Genomic DNA, 26,142 nt, shown 5'->3' on the forward strand with positions numbered 1-26,142 from the left:
ATCACATGGTAAAGAGCCTCCGTCAGAGGCTCTTTACGGAGATCGGAGATGCAGGGTGTCAGGCTGACACCTCGCATCACCGATCGCCGCTCTGCGCGCCCCCGGGGGGCGCCCAGAGCTGTATTGTCCTGCCGCCGTCATATGACGTCCGGTCAGGATAATACAACCACATTCCCGCCGTCAATCTGTAATAGGGCAGGCGGGAAGTGGTTAAACAGCTCAGCAGCACTGCACTTTGCTGTGTTCTGAACCTGCTTCCTGTTGATTTCCTGTCTGATACCTGTTGACCTTTGGCTCGTCCCTGACTTCGCTTGTTTGCTGCCTGTCCTGATCCCGGCTCATTTTGACTACTCTTCTGGATTCTCCTTGTCGGCTCATCCACCTTCGGACCTTGACCGGTTACCCCCTGGTGGGGCGACCCTGGGGACCGCGACCTGGTATCCACCTGCAGCCAAATCTATCCTCACCATCAGAGGCTCTGGTGAAGACCAGTGGATGCTTAGATCCCGCACCTCAGGTTAGCCTGTGCTACTCACCTCGGGTTTCCAACCAAGCTCCGCCCACTGGCAACAGTAAGCCTTCTCTGCACGACAGGCTTCCACCTGCCTCATAACAAACTGTCTCAGCCGCCCAGGACTCCTCTCCTCATCGGCTAAGACACAGCAGCAGGAGCCAATAGCGCAAAGCTTAATCAAGGTTAGCTAGCCAATCAGGAGAGAGGGGGGGAGGGGCCGAACCATAACTCTGTGTCTGAATAGATACACGGAGCTGTGATTCATGTCGGGTGCTCCCATAGCAAGCTGCTTGCTGTGGGGGAACTCAAAGGGAGGGATAATAAAATGAGACTTTACAATGACTTTAAAGTGGTTGTAAACGCTCCCATATACCCAATGAAGTGAATAACCTCAGATTATACACACAGAGATAAAACAATTACTTCTACATAAGTTATACATGTTTAACTGCAGTCTTACCCTCTTTACACCCTTTCAAAAGTACAGATTGTTTTCAAAGGCTTTCTTAATCTGTCAGCAGGAGAGAAGAGGGCAGAAAGGCTGCAGTTACTCTGTGTAAGAGCTGATTGGAGGAAAGGGACACACCCCCCTCCACATAGGCAGATGAACAAACTCCCTCCCCGACACAAATTTTAGGTCACGTTATCTCAAGTGTCGGGAAAACTTATCAGAAAAGACTCCTGCTGATAGCAGAAGAACAAAGCACCAGAAATAAAAAACCATTAGAGCCTTACAGAGAGGCAAGTAAACACTACATATATATGTGCTTCGTTCAAATATCATGACTAGAGTTTACAACCACTTTAACATATCTTGATGTGAAACGGATCCACATCTTAAAGACTGTCACCCACCAGCAAGCTTCTATTACACACATAATGTAGCCAGAGCTAAAATTCTGCCCAGCGGCCTCATCTGTAGATATCAGTATAATTGTGTGCCGCGTACATTACACGCGCATGTGCCTTTTCCCTCTAATTCATGGAACTAAAGCTGTGCCATAATTCGCAGAGTGCTTTGCTGTTCTTTACGTCACAGTCCTCTCTGGCAAGGTGGTCTGCCCTTACGATTCTTCTCTTTCATCCTGCATTCTCATGCATGAGACTCACAGATGATGCATACGGTGGGCAGAAGCACAGTTGAGGGAAGCAAAGGGGAACAATTTCTAAGATGGCGCTGGCTTCAATAGGGAGAGGGGGCAAAAAGAATTTAAAAAATACAAACTATGCTTAGGAGTATTCATTCAATTCATTGGAATGGTTGTGCATTTTAATGGCAGAGGTGCTGTGGGTTTTATTACACTTTAAGACTAGGTTCACATATATGCAGGTACAGGAATGTGTGTAAATCGCACACGTTCCTGCACCTGAAGGCAAAACGCACTGCTTTTTAGCAGACACACGGGGGTGCCATTAAGAATTAATGCACGCATCTGATAATGTAGCGTGTTTTTGGGTGCGGAAAATGCTTTTGCACCATGCCATTTCTGCAATGCTGCAATTTTAAAAAGGTGGAGGGACCTTTTTTCTGTGTTTCCCGCAGATACAGTAGCCACCCAAATGAATAGGCTGTTGCAAACGCGCACAACAACACGAGCCACACCAACCGCACATGTGTGAACCTAGCCCAGCTCTAGTCAAACTTTTGGAGTTAGGCTTTGTGGCAGGTGTGTTTTTTTTTTTTTTTTTTTTGGCTGCCTGTTCCTCTATTGGGTCTATATTCTGACACTATTCTAGTAACAGGAGCTCATTCTACATAAGATGCTGACAAATCTCTTCAGTGGGGACTGAGACAGAAATTATTTTGTTCATAATTTTTTATCTGTCTCTGCTTCCCTGTCCTGGTGACTGCCGTTACATTATTTTCTTCTTCTGGGTTTAGGACAGAAACTTAGTAGGGAATACAACAATGCGGATATCTGCTTCTGAAAATGCTAGTTACCTGACTGTGATGTTTGTCTAACAGCTTACAGCATATACCAGTATTTTTTGAGTCTTTGTCCTGGAACAAACATACATTTCCAAAGAATTGTGGGTTGATTTACTAAAGACAAGTAGACTGAGCACTTTACCTGTTTTTTTTTTTTTTTTGCGTATTTCCTTGGGTATTCTTTGTAAAGTGAAATTTTAACTCATTTACTAAGCTCTGGAGCAACTGCAACTTTGCAAAGTGCACAGTCTATTTGCCTTTAGTAAATCCATCTCTATGTTGCTAGAACTGAACAGGAATAAAAATGTCCCCTGCCAACATTATAAATACTTATCTCTCCAGTTGGGGGTGGCTTAGATCTTCTCTCTCTTAAAGACCTATGGAGCCGGCAGAATCTTCTGCATGCATCACACTTTCAGGTGTGTCAGATGCCTAGTCCCCTGCTCAATGCTGTGGTGTCTCTATGGGACACAGTAGTGCCCGCAGCGTGAAACCACAGCGCACGTCTTCTATGAATAAGTGAGCTGCCATCTAGATAAAGGAAGGCCTGTGCATATGGTGTATCTGGATTTTGTAAAGGCATTTGATACAGTTCCCCACAAACGCTTACTGTGCAAACTAAGGTACGTAAGTATGGACCATAGGGTGAGTACCTGGATTAAAAGCTGGATTCGGGGGCAAGTCCAAAGGCTGGTGATAAATAGGTAGTACTTGGAATGACCTGGTGTGGAAAGTGGGTTCCTGGGACCAATCCTGTTTAGTTTATTCATAAACGACCTAGCGGATGGGATAAACAGCTCAATCTCCGTATTTGCAGACGATACTAAACAAGGCAGGGCAATAACGTCTACGCAGGATGTGGAAACCTTACAAGAAGACCTGAACAAAATAATGGGGTGGACATCTACATGGCAAATGGAGGTTTATTGTTGGAAAATGTAAGGTAATGCATTTGGGTGCCAGAAATACGAACGCAAGTTACTCACTATGGGGAGAGCCTTTGGGGGTATCTAAGATGGAAAAGGACCTGGGGATCCTAGTAGACAAGCTCAGGAATGGCATGCAATGACAAGCTGCTGCAAGCAAAGCCAACAAAATACTGGCATGTATTAAAAAGGGGATTCACTCCAGAGAAAAAATGATAATTCTCCAACTCTACAAGACGCTGGTCTGGCCGCATCTCCAGCATGCCATGCAGTTCTGGGCACCGGTCCTCAGGAAGGATGTGCTGGAACTGGAGAGAGTCCAGGGAAGGGCAACAAAGCTAGTAAAAGGAATGGAGGACTTCAGCTATAAGGAAAGACAACAAGTATTAAACTTATTCTCTCTGGAGAGGAGATGCTTGAGAGGGGACATGATATCAATGTAAAAATACTGTACTGGTGACCCTAGCATAGGGAACAAACTTTTCATTGAAAGGGAATATGAAAGAACTCGTGGCCATTCACTAAAATTAGAAGAGAAGTGGTTTAACCTTAAACTGCGTAAAGGGTTCTATACCGTCAGAGCGGTAAGGATGTGGAATTCTCTTCCACAAGCAGTGGTATCAGCAGGGAGCATTGATAGTTTCAAAAAACTATTAGATGGGCACCTTAACACTCACAACATAGAGGGGTATACTATGTACTATTGACATAAACACGTATCCACTCATCTTAGGTTGAAGTGGATGGACAGGTGTATTTTTTAAACCTCACTATGTAATACAACAGGGGACTTGGAAGTACTGGATGCAGATGTTTTGGTTTCCGTAAATCTTCAATAAAGCAAAGATACAAGTCACTGGCTGATGGAGAGGTAAGTATTTGTAATCTTCTTTTGAAGGGAGGGGGGGGGGGGATTCTAGCCACAGAACTGCCTGAAAATACTGAAGCTTAAGACAGGGTAATAAAAAAAATCACTTCTACTTAGGCATCACACATACATGGTTTAACAGAAAGGAACTATACATTTTAGAGTTATACATCAAATATGACCCCAAATAGGCTTTAATGCCAAGTCACAGTTGACCATATAGAGGATGACCATACTAACAGGCCATGGTGTGAAACTTTGCTGTCAAGGTGTGCATCTTGAGTAAAAAGATTACTTTAAGTGCTCCTCATGCATGTCTGTGTTATGGTGTGTGTTAACATGCGCATTTCACAGTGTGTGGTATTGTGTATGTTGCGATTTATTCCTATAGGTGCTCAAATGAATACATACAATGTAAATAAATGGGTCTGTCCTTCAGTGCACCACAGTGATGTGAATGTACTATGCACTTTCGTGTTGGCCAAAATAGTCCATGTAGACTTTTTCTAGGAGGCCAGTGAAGAGCCCGTTCATTCAGCCCATTCAGCCGTTATTCTTGATCTTTAAGGATAGTTTACAGACAGGTATGGTGCCAGCTGATTGGAAAAAAGCCAACGTGGTACCAATATTTAAAAAGGGGCCGAGATATATCCCGGGTAACTATAGGCCGGTCGGCCTAACATCAGTAGTCTGCAAGATTTTGGAGGGGATGTTAAGGGACCACATACAAGACTTTAGTAATGAAAATGGTATTATAAGTAGTAATCAGCATGGATTCATGAAAAATCGTTCGTGCCAAACAAATCTATTAACCTTCTACGATGAAGTGAGCTGCCACCTAGATAAAGGAAAGCCTGTGGATGTGGTGTATCTGGACTTTGCAAAGGCCTTTGACACCGTTCCCCACAAACGCTTACTGTACAAACTAAGGAAGGTAGGTATGGACCATAAGGTGAGTACCTGGATAGAGAACTGGCTCCAGGGGAGAGTCCAGAGGGTGGTGATTAATGGGGAGTACTCGGATTGGGCGGGTGTGGAAAGTGGGGTCCCCCAGGGTTCTGTCCTGGGACCAATCCTGTTTAATTTATTCATAAATGATCTAGAGGAGGGGATATCTAGTACAATCTCAGTATTTGCAGATGATACTAAATTAGGCATGCCAATATCTTCTATGCAGGATGTGGAAACCTTGCAAGCGGACCTGAACAAAATAACGGGGTGGGCAACTACATGGCAGATGAGATTTAATGTTGAAAAATGTAAAGTAATGCACTTGGGGGCCAGAAACCAGAAAGCAAGCTACTGACTAGGGGGGGAACCTCTGGGTGAGTCTAGGATGGAAAAGGACTTGGGGGTACTGGTAGACAACAGGCTTGGCAGTGGCATGCAATGCCAAGCCGCTGCAAGCAAAGCCAACAGAATACTGGGTTGTATAAAAAACGGGATTCACTCCAGAAATAAAGAGATTATTCTCCCGCTCTACAAGACTCTGGTCCGGCCACATCTGGAGTATGCTGTCCAGTTCTGGGCACCGGTCCTCAGGAAGGATGTGCTGGAACTGGAGAAAGTCCAGAGAAGGGCAACAAAAATAATTAGGGGAATGGAGGACATCAGCTATGAGGAAAGACTACAAGCACTGAACCTATTCTCTCTGGAGAAGAGACGATTGAGGGGGGATATGATATCAATGTACAAATACTGTACTGGCGACCCGAGCATAAGGAACAAACTATTCAGAGAAAGGAGATACAATAAGACACGTGGCCACTCACTAAAACTTGAGGAAAGGAGGTTTAACCTTAAAGTGCGTAAGGGGTTCTTCACTGTAAGAGGGGTAAGGATGTGGAATTCTCTTCCACAAGCATTGATAGTTTCAAAAAACTATTAGATGGACACCTTAAAGACCACAACATACAGGGGTATACAATGTACGGTTAAAAGCAAACACGCACACACATCATAGGTTGAACTGGATGGACTGATGTCTTTTTTCAACCTCACTAACTATGTAACTATGTAACTATATTGTCAATACAAAAGAAGACCTGCAGACACATGCACAATGGGCCCATAAGGTAACCTGAACCACGTTCGACACAAATGGCTTTATTTAGTAAACTGAGCAGTATACTCAGAACGAATACATTTAATATATGAAATATATTTATCATGTGTGTGCAGTTACCCATACAACCAAACCCTTTAGTGAACTTCAGCTTTTAAACCCTCCTATACTACCAAAACACTAACATCTGAAAACACTGACTGTTTGCTGCTTCTTGGTTTCTTCCAGATCAAAGCTGCAGTAAAGGATGGACATCCGTCTTAGGCCATGGCACTGACAAGTTTTATCCATCTATGCAGCCACTGAACTGAAGCGATTGGCTATATTCACTGAAATACTGACTCTCACAAAACAGCTAATGTTTTTATCAGTCAAGGACAGGTCCACTTTAAAAACAGCTGTCCATAAATGTGAAGGCAACATTTCATCGTTTATTAAACAAAAGGCTCTTTATGGACATAGGCAATGCAAAATTGGATGCTGCTTTACAACATTTTCCAGCGCTATTACATAAGCGCACATTATTACCAGTTCTGCTCCAAGTCTTCTTATTAACCCTCACACGTCCACAGTACAATCATCAGAGACAGGGTTAAAGCAATCTGGGGCTATACTGTCCAGCTACCAATCTAAATTAATACTGGCTCTATATTCCAGCTAGCACAAAGCCCCCTGAGGAGATTTGCACATTTTAATCATTAATCTCTGCACGTACACACACACAGGGTCCTCTCTCCCTCTTCCCACATGAGATGTGCATGTGATGGCTGCACTCGGCCTAGGAAAACCTCCATGAGATGTGATCGCAGTGTACACATCATTAAGAATTATCAGCTTGTATGAAGCAAAGTTGAAGACACAGTGGCTTTGGTTTTCTTGGATTGTTTAAATGCATAGTGAAGCAAGTCTAATTCTATACATTACTATTCTGAAAGCAGAAACTGAAGCTATTTAGCCTTAAAAGTGGAGTCTTCCCAAAGCTTTCCTTTCTATTTTTGGCAGTTATGGAGACTCAAACAATCAAATAGTTATTAAATTCAATTGGGGGCTTCAGTGCACACACCATCCCCCCCCCCGCCCTCCAATTCGCACGACAGGGGTTCTGCTTACCAGGGCTGCTGTTAGAAATCACGGGGCCCCGTACAGACTACCTGGCAGGGGGCCCCCCAAGAAAATATTAAAGATATATTTAGCTAAAATTACAACAAAATCACTATTAGCAGACACAAATATAACATAACTTGCATAATTCCTGCTAAATCTAAAAAAAAAAACTGTGTTAAATAAAAAAGAAGATGAGATGAGAAAAATATACAGGCTGGGCAGTTGGAGCTCAGTGATCAGAGAGACAGAGAGAGAGAGAAACAAAGTTACAATTTACAAATAAACTCCTGAGCAGAGATAAGTGCTAGGAGGGGGGCAAGGGAGGGGATTAGTGAGGGACAACTGTCTCTTTCTCAACAGATAAAAGCTGATAGCAGGGAGAGGGACAGATCAGATTCAGGTGCTGGAGGAAGATTTCTGTATTTGTTGTCCATCACTAATTCCCCTCTCTGTGTGGGCCCCCCCTGTGAGCTTGGGCCCCCTACAAGAGGGCTGGTGGTCCCCCCCCCCCCCCCTATCAGCGGCCCTGCTGCTTACAATCAGTGTTTTTAATTTATTTTACAATATGAGGAGTGCAAGAAGAAAATTGGTAACAATCAAAGTGGTGGGAGCACTCAGAACTAAGTGGGCGAAAAACAAGGTAGGAGCTCAGACAGGGAGATCTCGGTGCTAAAGTCACCAAGAGATGTAAGGGGCCATAGGATGACTCAACTCACCAGATTCCACCCAAAACTAAAAGATTATTTTTGGTTGCTTGACAGTTTAAAACTCCAAACATACAAGCCCACTATGTGGAACTGTATATAGCACGAGCATCAATTATATGAATGCGGAAGAGGATGAAGAGAAGACCTCTATTCAATGAGCCCTGGAGTGCCAGTGGAGCTCAGAATATATCACGCCTACCAGTTCAGTGATTTTTTTTCAATCAATACACTTTTTGGTTTCATAAAATGTACATGTTAACTTATACGAAAACAATGTATGGACACAAGTAACATGGGAACGGAGGATCAACATTACCCTGGGTCCGAAAACATCAGCATGTGTCATGAAGGAGGATATTTCTCCATAGAAAACAAAGAGGGATACCTTAGTGGTACAAATCCAAAGAGCCAAAAGGTGTAGCTGTTTCAAAGAGGGTTCTATTTGAGAAGTTGAGGTAATAAGCTAGCATCAATTCAGGAACTAAACAAGCAGGAGGAACTGGCCTTGTGGTTGCAACTTGCAGGGTCCAGGAATGGGAAGAAATACCAAGCAAAGAGGGGAACAATGATGACTTCCTTGGGATAAGGAAAAGTCACCCAAAGGAGACAGGTTCATAGAATTAGAGAGTCCCCTGTCCAGTGATTTCATTTTAATGTCTGTGCATACAGCCCATAACTTAAACTTAAACTTTACTTTCAAGTCAAGACTGTTAGATTATATATACATTTGCAGGTACAAGCTTTTGGAATCATGCCCTGTGCCCAATGTGAATGAATGGAACTTTGCTCTCTACTCTGCTGCAGCTAATATAAGGAGGTTCCAATTTTCAGTTTTTCTTCTGGATATTTCATGTATTTTATATTATTACATATTATATTATTATGAATAATGCATACTTTAGTTTGTCCATTAAAAGGTTTGACTTTGAAAATACAATTGTTCCTCACTACCTGTTTACTTCATATCTAGTTACAACTATATACTGAAGTAATAAAACTAATGGCAGCTATATCAAAATGCAGAAAATGTAGCATGAAGCAGTGTTTGGCCTCTTTCACACGGCCACTCCATTATTTTTCTCCGCTCCGGCACTTTTTTTTTTACGGACATGGATGACACTTGTGTCATCCGCTCCGTATGTCCGCATATCATCCCATCCGTTTGCAGATGATATACGGACATAATGTATGTCTATGGGGATTGCGGATGTCAGCGGATGACACCACTGACATCCGATTTTGCATCTGTTCCATTTTTTAAACGGAAGAAAAATAGGGTCCTGTTCCATTCCAAAAAACGGAACAGAGCTGAAAGGACGCAAATTGGATGTCAGCGGATTGTCATCCGCAATCCCATTGACATGCATTGTGTCCGTATATCACCCGCAAACGGATGGGGTGATAGCGGCCGTGTGAAAGAGGCCTTTTTCTGAAAAAGTACTCAAACACCCTTCAACTTCCGGGTAGGAACACAGGTGTGTCAATGATAACCATTTTCAATTTACGATATTAAGGATTTCACCTGTGACTGTGAAGAGAACTGAACTTTTCACAATCATGAAGAACTATGATCTTCATACCCGCATAGCTCCACTGATTTTGACAGCTGTCCACACATCTCTATGATAAATGAAGATTACTACACTGAACGTCACATTTACACATTGGCCCCCAAATCAGCACATGAAAACTCATTGAAAAGTAGAATAATGACATAAATTTAAATTTACATCTTTCTGACAGAACAACTGCTGTGCAGGTGGCCTCATCATATCAAGATATACAATTATGTCCTTTTCTTTACATGACAACTGGAATATTTGATCTCAAATTCATGCTGCACCAAAATTAGGTTCTGCAGAATATTTACACACACACACACACACTCACACACACACACACACTCACACACATGATCCCCATGTGAACACCAAGGACCTGTATGTACATGTGATTAGAATGCAGGCCCTAAGCAGCAAATGTACTGTGTGATAACCACATGCCTATAGGCCATAAAAGATATTTCCAACAAATGCTGGAAATACATTAGGTACATTATTAACAAATAAATAATTCAAACCTCAAAAATTCCGTCTCTGAAGCATGTTGACTTTAAACCTTTCACATCCCCCTACCCACTACAAGCAGATTCATGTCCAGCGCACTCATCGTATCCCCAAGCCCATGAACCTTTCTCTGATTTTGGTTAGATATTGAGAGCAAAAACATTTACCACCACTTTAGTAATAAAAGCTCAGAGATCCCAATATTCATGATTTACGACCAGCAGAGACTTGCAGGGAGGATGACAGCAAACAAAATACATTGTATAGCTTACAAAATTCCACCTGATGGGACATTTGTTACTGGGTGGAATTTTCTTACACAATTGCCCATTTTACCCAATATATCAATGTGTAAATCTACACGTAAATGTAGACGTGTACATCTACATGTAAATCTACCTGCTCCTCCTAGTGAAACCAAGCAGGTTCAGTTTCACGTCCTAAATTAGAATGCGGACTGGAAGTCAAACAATAGACACATCTGACCTCTTGCTCATAACGCATTCTCTTAATTATATGGCAATTTACTATTACAGTATTAATAGGATGTTATGCTCTACAATGGTAAAATATCATGTTTTGGGTAGACTGTGAAATGCTTTTGTAAAGACTTATTCAGATATTTGCCTCAAGCATCTACAATATCATCTCAATAACTAGAACCGTCTGAAAGCAAAATACACCAAGACACAATGTACAAATAAATGCCTGCTATCCTCAAATGGTCTGCAAGCTTCCAAAGAGGCTTACAGCAATAATCACAAACAATGTGATCTGAGAATCCTACCTGCAATAATGTAGGCATTGCAGTGATTGCTGTAAGGACAAAGGAAGTATTCCTATGTATTATATATAAAGTATTCAAAATAAAGGCATAGCATGGAACTGGCAGGAGTTATAAGCAGGAGCTCAGAGCTGCAGCTGAGAAATAAGCATTCACAATAAACCAGAATAAATGGGGATTAAAAAAAAGAACACAAGGGGGAACATTCCAATCAAAACGAATATTTCTGTGATGGGTAAACAATGCTGCTGAATCACACACTGGCTTTTATTTTTATAGTTTGCCTACCCCTGCTGCAGCAAGAGAAGCCCTAATCTTCCTGTTGTATTTTCTAAGATAGAACATAAAAAAAATCCAATGCAAAGAGTAAAACCTGGAACATGACCTGGCTGCGGAAGGTAAATGAAGTGGGGAGCTCCTATGTAGAAATCTTACTGTCAGAAAAACCCATACCTATGGGAAATGGTCATTCAGCTTGACAGCAAATTTTGGATACACTGGCTCTTTAAGCCCCCATTCCCACCTGAATGTATTTTTTTTTTTTTTTTTAGCTCAAAGCACAAAAACGCTTCGCAAATCGTCTGCTCAGCAATTGTCCCTATTCACATTTTAATTTTCAGGTGCCAGTAGCTCAACTCCCAAAGCTCAAATAGGTACATAAGCTATTTTTAGCCCCAGTGACGTCAATGGGAGCGTACATAAAAACGTATATTAGGGCACATGCACACAGAGCATAAAATGCCACTTATATGGGCGTTGAGTTTTTTTTTTTACCTGTCAAAGTATCTCTATGTAAGCCTATGTGTCCATGCACACATAGGCATTTACAGGTGTATTAGAAGAGGAGCGTTTGCACCTGTGTTGATTTTTTTCAGCCTGTATTCTTGAGAGCAGCGTTTCAGCAGAAAAAAAATGTGAATGAGCCTTTATGCCTCTAAAAGTGCTTATATGCTATGCTATGCATATGAAATGTATGCCAATGGCCATAAATAGATTTTATATTATGACCTGTAAAATGCATTTACGTTCAAATGCTATAGTGCTTTTTTATGCTGCATTTTCCTGCCAGCAGTTCTGGCGTTTAGAGGGGCTTTTTCAGATGGCCCATGTGAATAGGGCCTTAAACATGTTTTTTGGGAGCTCCCAGAATAAAAATCTATGGGCCAAAAAAGCATGCTTATGCCCCAAAGAAACGCCTGTATAGCACATCACGTGCAAAAATGCACAAAAAAGCCTCAAAATTGCCTACCTATGCTATGCTCAAGTGTGAATGGAGGCTAAAGAGCTCATAAAATAATAAATGCACTGCTCATTTCAAATTCCAAATTGTCTTCTCTGCATTCAGTAGCACACTATTCTATTATATACAAGCAGATTCTCACAGACACTAAGCTGACCAAGGAGACAAAGATACAATATAACCTCTAATACAGGTTATTTCTCATTAAAAAAATTTTTCTTTCTTCTTTCCATAAATCTAGCCTTGCTTAGTGTGGTCCTAGTCTCACAAATCCTATTTTCAAGTCTTACCGAAACATTTACACTTCCAGCAGAGATGTAGAAGATAGAACTCATTGTTACTGGTATTTCCCAATAATATTGCAGTACATTAGAATGATGGTGTATAAGGATGGAGAAGGCTGGGTTCACACCTATGTGTTGCTTTTAATACATTTTTTTGGTGCATTTTTGCAGCACATTTTCCATTCTTTTTGAAGTGCATTTTTAATGTATTTTTAGGTTTCATGTGTTTTTTTTTTGTAGGGGGAGAATGGTTGTTAAACACAAAACCCTATCAAAAAATGCACCAAGAACACATGTACATCCAGGTTTCATGTGTTTGATGCACTTCTATTGAACTCTATGGACCCAAAAACACACCTTTCTGCATAAAAAAAGTCTCTGCACCTCCTCCAAAAAGACAAAAAGACATAGCAGGAGACTGCATAGATGTGAACAGGACACATAGGAAACCATGTTAAAAGCTCATTTGGCTGTACTTCTCCTGTGGATTACTAGAGTGCAGTTCATTTTGCACTCCTATGACCCATTTTCAGCACACAGTGGGCTGACGTCACAGAGCTGGACCAGGCTCGGGAAAGATCACGACCATATGGCACGACCAGCCCACATGTCTGGACCGGCACCTGGCACAGGCTCTCAGCGATTCGCCAGTCGCTCCCACCCCCTCCACAGCCCAGCACTCCAGTGAGTGGGGGGGGGGGAGGGGGAGGCAGAGAGCGGTGACTGACAGTCACCAACTCTCTGCTCAGGGAGCTCTGAGAAGTGAACGCTCAGCGGCGTTTGATGGCTCAGTTCTCAGGCTTAGAGCCGGCGGGGGACCAATGCTGCATCCAGTATGATTCAAAAATAAAAAGCATTCCCATACTTCTCTTTTAAATTGATTGTCGTACGTTCCTGCGCTTCTGAAAACGCGCTAAAACCCACATAGATGTGAACCTAGCCTAAAACATCCTTTTTTTCCAAACCAAATATTTCCATAACTAATACTATTTCATCACTGAATTATTACCTTCATGCACATGCATTGTATAGATGTCTGGAGGGGTGCCATGCCACCCAGTATTGCTCAGCATGAAGCAGCACCTGCCATGCCCTGTACAGGATAGCCCCCTATCACCATCTCTGGCTATGGTCCAGGCAGGAGAGGCTGCGATCGTCCAGCATAGGAGCTGTCATCACCCAGCAGCAGACAAGGTCTGGAAATGCATCTGTATCATCTGTACACTGACACACCATTCGCTCTAATGACTCCTGGGAACAATCAATTATTCAGAAGCATAAAAGACATTTCCCATCACCCCTCTGATCACTGAAGATACCACAATCAGGGTGCAGCAATGCAGCTGATCGATACAATGGCAGTAAATGTGAGGACACAGCAGGGCACAGAGTATGGGCACACACTGGCAGAAGATACATGCTCTCTATAAGCTGTGACATAAGGGATCCATAGGCTGTAGAATGCAGCTTACCATACAGGGTGCCTCTGGTGACCTGTCCTCCCATAGCAGTAGTCAGTGGTGCTGGTCACAGCCAGCAGCCAGCCTTACGTTGCTCCTCTCCTGGCACCCTCCATCTGAGAGATACTACTAATAATAACACAGGGACACGATGGGAGCCCCGCACACACCTCCCACCCACCCATCCACAGAGCCGCCCCCTCCAAGCACCAATGTCATGTTTATTTACATAAAGGGGAGGGGCTACTGCTTTCCTGAAATAGCAGAGAGAAGGGAATCTCCCTTCAAGGAGCAACCCTCTGCACTGCTTCTTCTTCTACACCCAGCAATCACACATTCACCCTGCACCTCCACTACTACACCCAGCAATCACACATTCACCCTGCTCCTCCACTACTACACCCAGCAATCACACATTCACCCTGCTCCTCCACTACTACACCCAGCAATCACACATTCACCCTACACCTCCACTACTACACACAGCAATCACACATTCACCCTGCTCCTCCACTACTACACCCAGCAATCACACATTCACCCTACACCTCCACTACTACACACAGCAATCACACATTCACCCTGCTCCTCCACTACTACACCCAGCAATCACACATTCACCCTACACCTCCACTACTACACACAGCAATCACACATTCACCCTGCTCCTCCACTACTACACACAGCAATCACACATTCACCCTGCACCTCCACTACTACACACAGCAATCACACATTCACCCTGCACCTCCACTACTACACACAGCAATCACACATTCATCCTACTCCTCCACTACTACACACAGCAATCACACATTCATCCTCCACTACTACACACATCAATCACACATTCATCCTCCACCTCCACTACTACACACAGCAATCACACATTCATCCTCCACTACTACACACAGCAATCACACATTCACCCTCCACCTCCACTACTACACACAGCAATCACACATTCATCCTCCACTACTACACACAGCAATCACACATTCACCCTCCACCTCCACTACTACACACAGCAATCACACATTCACCCTCCACCTCCACTACTACACACAGCAATCACACATTCACCCTCCACCTCCACTACTACACACAGCAATCACACATTCACCCTCCACCTCCACTACTACACACAGCAATCACACATTCATCCTCCACTACTACACACAGCAATCACACATTCACCCTCCACCTCCACTACTACACACAGCAATCACACATTCACCCTCCACCTCCACTACTACACACAGCAATCACACATTCACCCTCCACCTCCACTACTACACACAGCAATCACACATTCATCCTCCACCTCCACTACTACACACAGCAATCACACATTCATCCTCCACTACTACACACAGCAATCACACATTCACCCTCCACTACTACACACAGCAATCACACATTCATCCTGCACCTCCACTACTACACACAGCAATCACACATTCACCCTGCTCCTCCACTACTACACACAGCAATCACACATTCATCCTCCACTACTACACACAGCAATCACACATTCACCCTGCTCCTCCACTACTACACACAGCAATCACACATTCATCCTCCACTACTACACACAGCAATCACACATTCATCCTCCACCTCCACTACTTCACACAGCAATCACACATTCACCCTCCACCTCCACTACTACACACAGCAATCACACATTCATCCTCCACCTCCACTACTACACACAGCAATCACACATTCATCCTCCACTACTACACACAGCAATCACACATTCACCCTCCACTACTACACACAGCAATCACACATTCATCCTGCACCTCCACTACTACACACAGCAATCACACATTCATCCTCCACTACTACACACAGCAATCACACATTCACCCTGCTCCTCCACTACTACACACAGCAATCACACATTCACCCTGCTCCTCCACTACTACACACATCAATCACACATTCACCCTGCTCCTCCACTACTACACACAGCAATCACACATTCATCCTCCACTACTACACACAGCAATCACACATTCACCCTGCTCCTCCACTACTACACACATCAATCACACATTCACCCTGCTCCTCCACTACTACACACAGCAATCACACATTCATCCTCCACTACTACACACAGCAATCACACATTCACCCTGCTCCTCCACTACTACACACAGCAATCACACATTCATCCTCCACCTCCACTACTACACACAGCAATCACACATTCATCTTGCACCTCCACTACTACACACAGCAATCACACATTCATCCTCCACTACTACACACAGCAATCACACATTCATCCTCCACTAGTGCTCCCTGTCCCCCCCAGTGCTCTCCACCCCCCTGGTTTTCCCTGCCCGCCCCCAAGTGCTCCCTGTCCCCCCAGTGCTCTCCACCCCCCTGGCTTTCCCTGCCCGCCCCCCAAGTGCTCCCTGCCCCCCCCCCAGTGCTCTCCACCCCCCTGGTTTTCCCTGCCCGCCCCCAAGTGCCCCCTGTCCCCCCCCCCAGTGCTCTCCACCCAACTGATTTTTCCCTGCCCACCCCCTAAGTGCTCCCTGCCCCCCCAGTGCTCTCCACCCCTCTGGTTTTCCCTGCCCACCCCCAAGTGCTCCCTGACTCCCCAGTGCTCTCCACCCCCTGGTTTTCCCTGCCCGCCCCCCAAGTGCTCCCTGTCCCCCCCAGTGCTCTCCACCCCCCTGATTTTCCCTGTCCACCCCCCCAAGTGCTCCCTGTCCCCCCCCGGTACTCTCCACCCCCCTGATTTTCCTTGCCCACCCCCCTAAGTGCTCCTTGTCCCCCCCAGTGCTCTCCACCCCCCTGGTTTTCCCTGCTCGCCCCCCCAAGTGCTCCCTGTCCCCCCCCAGTGCACTCCACCCCCTGCACCTTCCAACCCCCCTACAATGCTTTCCAAACCCCCTCCTAATTTTCTCCAGTCCCCCCCCCCCCCACCGTGCCCTTCAGCTCCTCCGGTGCTCTCTGTTTCGTCTGTGCTCTCCGGCCGCCCTAGTGCTCTTCTATCATGTCCTCAGTCTCTGAGCATCTCCTGTATCATGTCTGTAGTCTCTGACCATCTACTGTATCATGTCCTCAGTCTCTGACCATCTCCTGTATCATGTCCTCAGTCTCTGACCATCTCCTGTATCATGTCTGCAGTCTCTGACCTTCTCCTGTATCATGTCTGTAGTCTCTGACCATCTACTGTATCATGTCTGTAGTCTCTGACCATCTACTGTATCATGTCCTCAGTCTCTGACCATCTCCTGTATCATGTCTGCAGTCTCTGAGCATCTCCAGTATCATGTCTGCAGTCTCTGGCCATCTTCTGTATCACGTCTGCAGTCTCTGACCATCTCCTGTATCACGTCTGCAGTCTCTGACCATCTACTGTATCATGTCCTCAGTCTCTGACCATCTACTGTATCATGTCTGCAGTCTCTGACCATCTACTGTATCATGTCTGCAGTCTCTGAGCATCTCCTGTATCATGTCTGCAGTCTCTGAGCATCTCCTGTATCATGTCTGCAGTCTCTGACCATCTACTGTATCATGTCTGCAGTCTCTGACCATCTACTGTATCATGTCTGCAGTCTCTGACCATCTACTGTACTAATGTCTGCAGTCTCTGACCATCTCCTGTATCACGTCTGCAGTCTCTGACCATCTACTGTATCATGTCTGCAGTTTCTGAGCATCTCCTGTATCATGTCTGCAGTTTCTGAGCATCTCCTGTATCATGTCTGCAGTCTCTGACCATCTCTTGTATCATGTCCGCAGTCTCTGACCATCTACTGTATCATGTCCTCAGTCTCTGACCATCTCCTGTATCATTTCCGCAGTCTCTCACCATCTCCTGTATCATGTCTGCAGTCTCTCACCATCTCCTGTATCACATCTGCAGTCTCTGACCATCTACTGTATCATGTCTGCAGTCTCTGACCATCTCTTGTATCATGTCCTCAGTCTCTGACCATCTCCTGTATCATGTCCTCAGTCTCTGGCCATCTCTTGTATCATGTCTTCAGTCTCTGACCATCTCCTGTATCATGTCCTCAGTCTCTGGCCATCTCCTGTATCATGTCCTCAGTCTCTGACCATCTCTTGTATCATGTCTGTAGTCTCTGACCATCTCCTGTATCATGTCTTCAGTCTCTGACCATCTCCTGTATCATGTCTTCAGTCTCTAACCATCTCCTGTATCATGTCCTCAGTCTCTGACCATCTCCTGTATCATGTCTTCAGTCTCTGACCATCTCTTGTATCATGTCTTCAGTCTCTGACCATCTCCTGTATCATGTCCTCAGTCTCTAACCATCTCCTGTATCATGTCTGCAGTCTCTGACCATCTCCTGTATCATGTCTGTAGTCTCTGACCATCTCCTGTATTATGTCTGTAGTCTCTGAATATCTCCTTTAGCAAGTCTCCAATCTCTTATTCAAACTTAAACACATTGCTAATATTAGCTATCTATCTATGCTGAAGGTAGGACTGTGCAGGGGAGGCAGAGAGTGCAAAAGGGGGAACTGTGATTAGAGAGACGGAGGGCAGACTGCAAGGGGCACTGTGATGGGGGGCTGTGAAATATGTGCAAAAAATATTCTTGAAAACATTACATTTTTTGTGGGTGTTTTTACATTTTAAAGTCGGGGGGGGGGGGGTGCCAGATATAGGATCCGCCCCGGGTGCCAAATGCTCTAGGTACACCACAGCTTCCAGAGAGTCATTTTTTTAATCACCTGCCGTTTACAACTGCTTTAAATCTGCTAGAACATCCAACACTCCCCCAGATTACCATTGATGCTGTCCAAAGGTACCCCCTGTTCTCATTCTTCCAGAGTGGAGGCACTCTAATACAGGGGGTGAGTTAATGTCCAGATCACCAGTAGAAAAACAGAGAGGAAAAGTCTAAAAAAAAGGAAATTAATGCAGCCACCACATCTAATGATTGGTAAGCTGCAATATATTACACTTTTGGTTTTGGATTAAATAATGCTTTTAAAACTCATGTTTCACATGTGATGTTCACCTATCCCTCCATTAGCAGGTGTTTGGTACCTAGAATTATACCTTGCCCTTTAACCACTTAAGCCCCGGAGGATTTGGCTGCTAAAAGACCAGGGGGTATTTTTGCGATTCGGCACTGCGTGACTTTAACGGACAATTGCGCGGTCGTGCGACACTGTACCTAAACGAATTTGACGTCCTTTTTTTCCCACAAACAGAGCTTTCTTTTGGTGGTATTTGATAACCTGTGCGATTTTTTAATCATGCACTATAAACAAAAAAAGAGCGTCAATTTTGCAAAAATAACAATATTTTTCAAATTTTTTTATATGAAATTCCCCCCAAAAAAAAATTTAAAAATCAAACTTTTTTAACATTTTCAGCCAATTTGTTTTATGCTACATATGTTTGGTAAAAAAAAAAAATCGCAAAAATTTTGGTTTGCGCAAAAGTTATCGCGTTTACTAACAAAGGGAAAGATTTTTGTCATTTTTGTTGTTTTTTGTTTAACGCGTAATGGCGGCGATCTGCGATTTTTTTTGCGGTACTGCGACATTGCGGCGGACAGATCGGACCCTTGACTAACATTTTTGACACTTTTGGGGTTACCAGTGACATTTCTACAGTAATCAGTGCTATACATATGCACTGTTACTGTAAAAATACACTGGTAGTGAAGGGGTTAACTTTATTTGAGAGGGAGGGGCTGTGTGTGTCCCTAGGGGCGTGATTCTTACTGTGATTGGCTGTGGCTTGAGCTGTAGGAACACTGATCAACGGTCCTAAATTGTAGAACCGTGTGATCAGTGTTTCTACACCGGGGAGAATGACAGGTGGCTTGTTTACACTAGCCGCCTGACTTTCTCCCTCTCCCCCGACGATCGCCGAGTGACCTGCGGACATCGAGTCCGCCGGTCACACGCGCGGGGGGGTCCGCGAGACCGGGCGGGAGCGCGCCTCCGGCGGCGCGCGCTCGCTCCCCAGAGCCTCACAGGCTAGCGCGTAGACCTACGTCGCTCTGCCTGTGAGGGGCTGACTGCCGCAGTAAATATACTGTGAGCAGTCGGCAAGCGGTTAAAGCATATCTAAACCGAATAACAGAAATGTAATTTATTGCCCATTACTAGTCTTTTGATGTGATGGCTGCATTAGTTTTCTTTCAGCATATTCTTTTCAATCTTTTTTTCACATGATATTTAGGGATGAGCTGGGATCCGCAGAACCCATGGGAAGGTGTCACACGATTGCATCTCCATTGGACAATTATGTTCTGCCTTGCAGCTGATGCACACAAAGAGGCAGGGAGACTTGTGACCTCACTGACATAAAATGGCCACATGGCTGTATGTGATCAGTTATCAAGGCTGCGGGGCAGAAAATGCCACCTATGACTGACTCAGCTTTGACAGCTTCACAATGGAATAGCTCAGACATGTTCACACGTGTGTCGGAACATGCTTGAACTCATCTCTAGTGATGAGCTTTGTAGTGTGTGTTGAGGGGGGGAGAGGGGTTGATGGAAGAGCTCTGTACTGGGGGGGGGGGGGGGGTGGGGATGAAGGAGGAGCTTTGTAGGTGCATTTCTTCCTGTGACATCCCCGACATAGGTACAGAAAAAATAGCAACAGATCGCACCCAGGAAGCCAACTCACTGTAACCAAAACAAAACCAGGTAGTGTAAGATCTCCACCCATAGGAGAGGACCTCAGATGCGTTTCGTCCCCTAGTGCTTAATCTATGAGACTAATGCAGGGCCATTTTTTGCTTTCAGTGACACCACCAACCCAAAGACACTTTTTCCTTCCAGTGACACCCCTGGCACAGGGACATTTTTTATTATTCCAGTCACACCACCAATTCAGGGAGTTTTTTTTCATTTTGGTAACACCCCTCATAGAAGGGCATTTTGTTTCCTTTTAGGTTCACCACCAACTTAGGGACAGTTTTTCCTTCACCACTGTTAGCCCAATATTTGTGAACTGAACTTAAGCTTTTCAGTTCACTGCAGCATACCACAAACATACCACAACGTATTTCACGGAGGATAGTTTGGGGTGTCCGATGGGGTGGGAAGAGTGCTGGGGCAGGAGTATAATGGACAACATAGTAATTGTAGTGCATTGATAAGAGCTACAAAAGGTACTGCACTCTGTACAGATTGCAATCTATGAATTGCATAGGTATGCGATTTAGCAAGATGCAACAGGTGTAGAAAAGCCTGTGGGTGGGGCCACTTACACTGCACGTGGGGGTACCTTTCAAGCAGAGCACACTCATGAATGCCCGGGACCAGGCAGGGACTGCGCTCATGTGAAAATCAAACATTATAGTGTACAAGGCGTAGAGATGAACCTTGTATAGTGTGCAGTAAAAACATGTACAGAGTTGTACAGAAGTGTATTCGCCACATTTTAGTAGGGACACTGCTGAGCCACCCCCTCTCTCCACCAGTCCAGCATACCTCTGTCACCTCATTTCCAGTTACAGAATGGGGTCCCGCCGTGCACATCTCATGCATGCACTCGTTAATTTCTTCTCTTCTGTACCATATGGCCAGGCTAGGGGTCTCGGTAATGTGGGTTCGGTCCCTGTTGCTTTGGAAAACTGACAGCTGGGAAGGGACTTAGATCATCGACCCCCCCACTACCAAAGGACCCTCTGCCATTTCAGGTACCACGACTGGCTGCAATGTCTCTTCCACTAGTTCTTGGTTACCCATAGCAACCACATGCCTCCTTCTGCTTCTCTTACCGAGTAGACCTCTTAGAGTGGCTTTACTTCACACCCCACATGTGCTTTTCTGACCATAGTTCTTTCATAGCAACCATTATGCACCTATTTAGAACAGTTGATGTAGCTTTTCATGGACAATTTAGCGATACAGTTCAACAAGAACAAATGTAAAGGAATATCCCCTGACTAACTCGACTAGGCTGCCCAGGCATACCTCAACAGGGTAGTAGCCAAAGATTGGTGTTTCCTCAACACTGGCAGATCTAAAGACTGTTGGGAGGTATGCCATTAGTGCAGACTGTGCAGCTACAATGAGGGTCCATTGTAACTCTCATTTATTTAAGGTGTGACACATAAACCTAGGCACTGCTCACTACTAGGGCAAATGAGAAGTAGGGAGCATTCCTCGCCGTGACTTAAAGCTTATCTCCAGGTAAGTGTGACCTAGGTTTATCTCTGCATTGTCAACTGGAGCTAAAACCAGCAGCACTGGGATTTTACTAGAATTAACAACAAAAAAGAAAACATCGGGGCTTATATTGTAGTATTGGAATTGTGGAATTTTGACAAATAAGGGGAGTTGCTTATCACAGGGTAGAGTCATATTAAAGCATTGGGTATGTATTGTGTGGTGTGATTCATACATATGGAGTAAAGGTACCTACCTCTCAGTGCACTGCAATGCATCTAACTTTTGCCTTGTGGTGCACTGAAAAAAAAAAAAAAAAAAGATGACGCAGGTAGGTATTTTGGCCTGCGGAGGGCCCACTGAAAATGAATGGGCAATGCACCACAATGAGCAACGATGTTCCAAAAATGTGCACGTAAGTAGGATCAGATGGAGAGTTGGATGCTCACTAGAGGGTACAACAGCTCTTATTTGTTTAAAACATCTGGAAGGACAAAGAGATCCACTATCACAGCCATTTATCTGTACGAGGAAAGAGGAAAAGAATAAACAATAGCAGGTGTTTCCTGGTAATCAATCTATTCTAAAAGAAACTGAAAGGTCCAGGGCAGCCACACCACCAAATCCTCAAGATTCAGGAATAAGGCTGGTTTTTACATGGTTTTAGAGCTGTATATAGTTTAATTATGGAAAAAGAAAAGGAATGCATTTATAAACAGCAGAAGTTACTGTGGAGCGGGTGACCATAAAAACCTCTCAAATTTTACATTTAAATTTAAATACATTTATATTATTTTGGGCCTCTTATTGCTTTTTGACTTTTACTTAAAGCGGAGTTCCACCCTGGGAATACTTTTTTTAATAAAAATACCCCCCAGACAGTCAGGGCTAGTACATTCCACAATGGCTAGCCTCTGATCTGTCCCGGGTTGCACTTACCTTTTAGGAGAAATACTTACCTTGAAAATGTATTGTCCAGCGCTGCCATCTCAGGTGTGGGCAGCTTGAAGCCAGCGCGATCCTCTTCTGCGTCCTCTTCCGTCTTCTTCGGTCCCACGATGCACTGCACTGGCCCCGCCGTCACTTCCGGTGCACGCGCGTCATCCCTCCACAGCTTCTGGGCATGCCCAGAAGCTGTTTAGAAGGGAATGACGCGGGCGCCCCGGAACTGACGTCTGGGCCGGTGCAGGCGCATTGATTCCTGGGAGCGATGACGTTCAGCTCCCAGGAATCATTGCAAAAGCCAGGAAGTGACAAATCGCCGTGGCCGCCGAGGGGAGGAAGAAGGAAGTAAGGTAAGTATATTTTCTCTACAAGGTAAGTAAAAAAAAAAAAAAATTGCGATTATCCATTTGTTTTTCAGGTGACCCGGAGCGAGAAGATGGAGGTAAGTATAAATTTAGGGTGGAACTCCACTTTAAGCTTTCATACACCAACCCCTCTTTGTTTTATCATTGTAATGTGGAGTTGAGGTTTACCTTATACCTTGGAAATTCACCTTGTGGTAACCTTGCAGAGTGCTTCAACCCTACAAGCAACCATTGTACATTGTTAGCTACACTTTTTTAACCTGTGTTGGTTCTTCCCAAACTTGCATAACAAGCAGAGAATGAATAGCTTGCATTGCTGGAACATAACAGGATTCTCATTTAGCTACTTATTGACTTGACATCCTGTTTAATTCATCTCACAGTATTTATCACAGGTGAGAGCAGCTCTTTCTCCAGTACAGAGTACACATCACCTTTGTGTGCTGATCCTTCACTGAATCTGAGCCCAGGTTCACACGGAGGCCGTTTTGAAATCGTGCGGCATTTTAGTCTGGCTTTGGGGGCAATTTTACAGACATCTGTAGGGGTTCCTGTACAGATGTCTATGGAAATCGCCCCCCCCCCCCCAAAGTCACCAAAAGAAGTACAGAAACTATTTTTGGGAATCAGAGCGGTGCCGCAAAGTTGGCATCGCACCGATTTGGACGGTGCAATTGCCAGCAATTGGCTCCGATTTGACGTGCGATTTGACAAGTCAAATCGCATGTCAAATCGGACCAATGTGAACGTGGGCTAAACCTATGCAAACTTTCCCCTGTGAATTGTAAACCTCTTTATATACAGTCAGGATATGTATTATTTTAAGAGGCTACATTTAGGTCATAGAGTTTGGGGGCCAAACTGTGCAATTTCCCAAGGCCCCCAACTTCTAAAAGTGTAACTAAACCCAGGAGCATGCATTCACTATATCTGGTCTCCCACAGTACACAGAACATGGAAATTCAATTATTTTTAACGTATAAACTGCTAAATACCTTTTCTCATCAGCAGTATACAGCAGTCTTGTGACTTCTATCAGTGCCTGGTTAAAGCTGAAGGAGCAGTTTTCATACTGCACTGGCTGTCCTATCAGGATGCAGGACTCCTGACCTCCTGTCTGGACAATGCTGATTGGCCCTCACATGCGCTCTCCCAAGAAAAAAAAAAAGAATAAAACTGTCTAGCGATACACACCGAACTGAGCATGTGCAGCCTGGCTCCATTAACTCTGTCTTATCCTGACATGTTATGGAGACAATGCAAGATGAGGAGGATATGTGCATACAGGTTCAAACAGCCTTTTTACACAATGCAAGGAACCACAATGAGTATAATAGGCCTGCTTTATTGGATATACAGACTGAGTTTACTGTTGTGGGTTTAGTAACACTTTAAGGGCCCCCAGAAACTTCCCCCAAATGAATGGGTAAAGCTGTTTTGATAAAACTGTCTTAAGAAGGGAAATGCCTTCACTTTGGATGGATCTACTGGCGTCTAATTATCCAAGATTTCCCCATACCTCCTGTTTCTATGACAACTCACACATTTCAATTTTACATCGCTTTCAGCACCAGACACAATGGACACCGGGAGAAAAAGACGGTAAATCTCTCTCAACGGTGATCACAAATCTAGAAAAAAGTTTGAATTTACATACACTTTATATTTCCATAAGAACAGATATGAAATGATTGCATTTACAGATTAAAAATTTGCATAGTACAGTATATCTAGTAATACATAAAAAAAAAAAAAATTTTTCATTGGTTTTAATATGTAAAATCTGATTGCTGTGGTTGCAACACACTGGGGTTGATTTACTAAAGGAAAATCATTGCGCATTACAAGTGCATTTGGAAGTGTAGTTGCTGTAGATCTGAGGGTAAGATCTGAAATGAGGTGAAGCTCTGCTGATTAATATCATCCAATCATGTGCAAGCAAAAATGCGTTTTTTTTAAAATTTCCTTGCATGTACCCCTCAGATCCTCAGATCTACAGCGGCTGCACTTGTAGTTCCATTATCCAGTGTTTTTTCTTTTTCAAACTTTTTCCCACTGACCCTTTCACTTTCTTAGGAACTTTACGGCATGTGTTTGTATGCCTTCTGCACTTTAATGTGCATTGATACATATTGTACATACGATACGACACTGCATTACTTTAACTGACAATTGAGCGGTCGTGCAACGCGATACATAAATACAATTTTGGCCCTTTTTTCCCCCACAAATAGAGCTTTCTTTTGGTGGTATTTGATAACCTCTGTGGTTTTTAATTTTTGTGCTATAAACAACAACAATAAAAAAAAACAGACAATTTTGAAAAAAAAATATATATATATATTTTTTACTTTCTGTTCTAAAACATATCCAATAAAAAATGTAGAAAATCTAATTTCTTCATCAATTTAAGCCAAAATGTATTCTGCTAAATATTTTTGGTAAAAAAAATCCCAATAAGTGTATTGATTTGTTTGCGCAAACCATATAGTGTCTACAATTGATGGATTATATTTATTGGAATTTTTATTTATCTTTTACTAGTAATGGCGGTGGTCAGCGACCTATTGCGGGACAGTAATATTCCAGTGGATAAATTAGACACTAACTGACACTTTTGACCCTTTTATTTGAAACCAATGACAGTAATACAGTGATCAGTGCTAGAAAATGCACTGTATTAAAATCACTGTATTAAAGTGGCACTTTACTCTCTCAATCAACATTTACTGTATATTCCTTA

The 26,142-nt window shown here is 43.9% G+C and overlaps 1 protein-coding gene across 2 annotated transcripts in view; it reads right to left on the reverse strand.

Moving 5' to 3' along the window:
• NEURL1 (neuralized E3 ubiquitin protein ligase 1) overlaps nucleotides 1–26,142 on the reverse strand; it is a 359,707-nt gene that overhangs the window by 118,321 nt on the left and 215,244 nt on the right. The window contains exon 1 of one of the 2 annotated variants that reach the window (XM_082268399.1): nucleotides 13,961–14,084. The exons of the other annotated variant lie outside the window; for it this stretch is intronic. Coding sequence (XP_082124525.1) covers nucleotides 13,961–13,994 — 34 coding nt within the window. The 5' untranslated portion in view covers nucleotides 13,995–14,084. Of the gene's footprint in view, nucleotides 1–13,960; nucleotides 14,085–26,142 lie in introns of those variants that run through there. 2 annotated transcript variants of the gene reach the window in all.

This window comes from Pelophylax lessonae (assembly GCF_965119305.1).
Source record: "Pelophylax lessonae genome assembly, chromosome: 9".
In the NCBI taxonomy this organism is placed as follows: domain Eukaryota; kingdom Metazoa; phylum Chordata; class Amphibia; order Anura; family Ranidae; genus Pelophylax; species Pelophylax lessonae.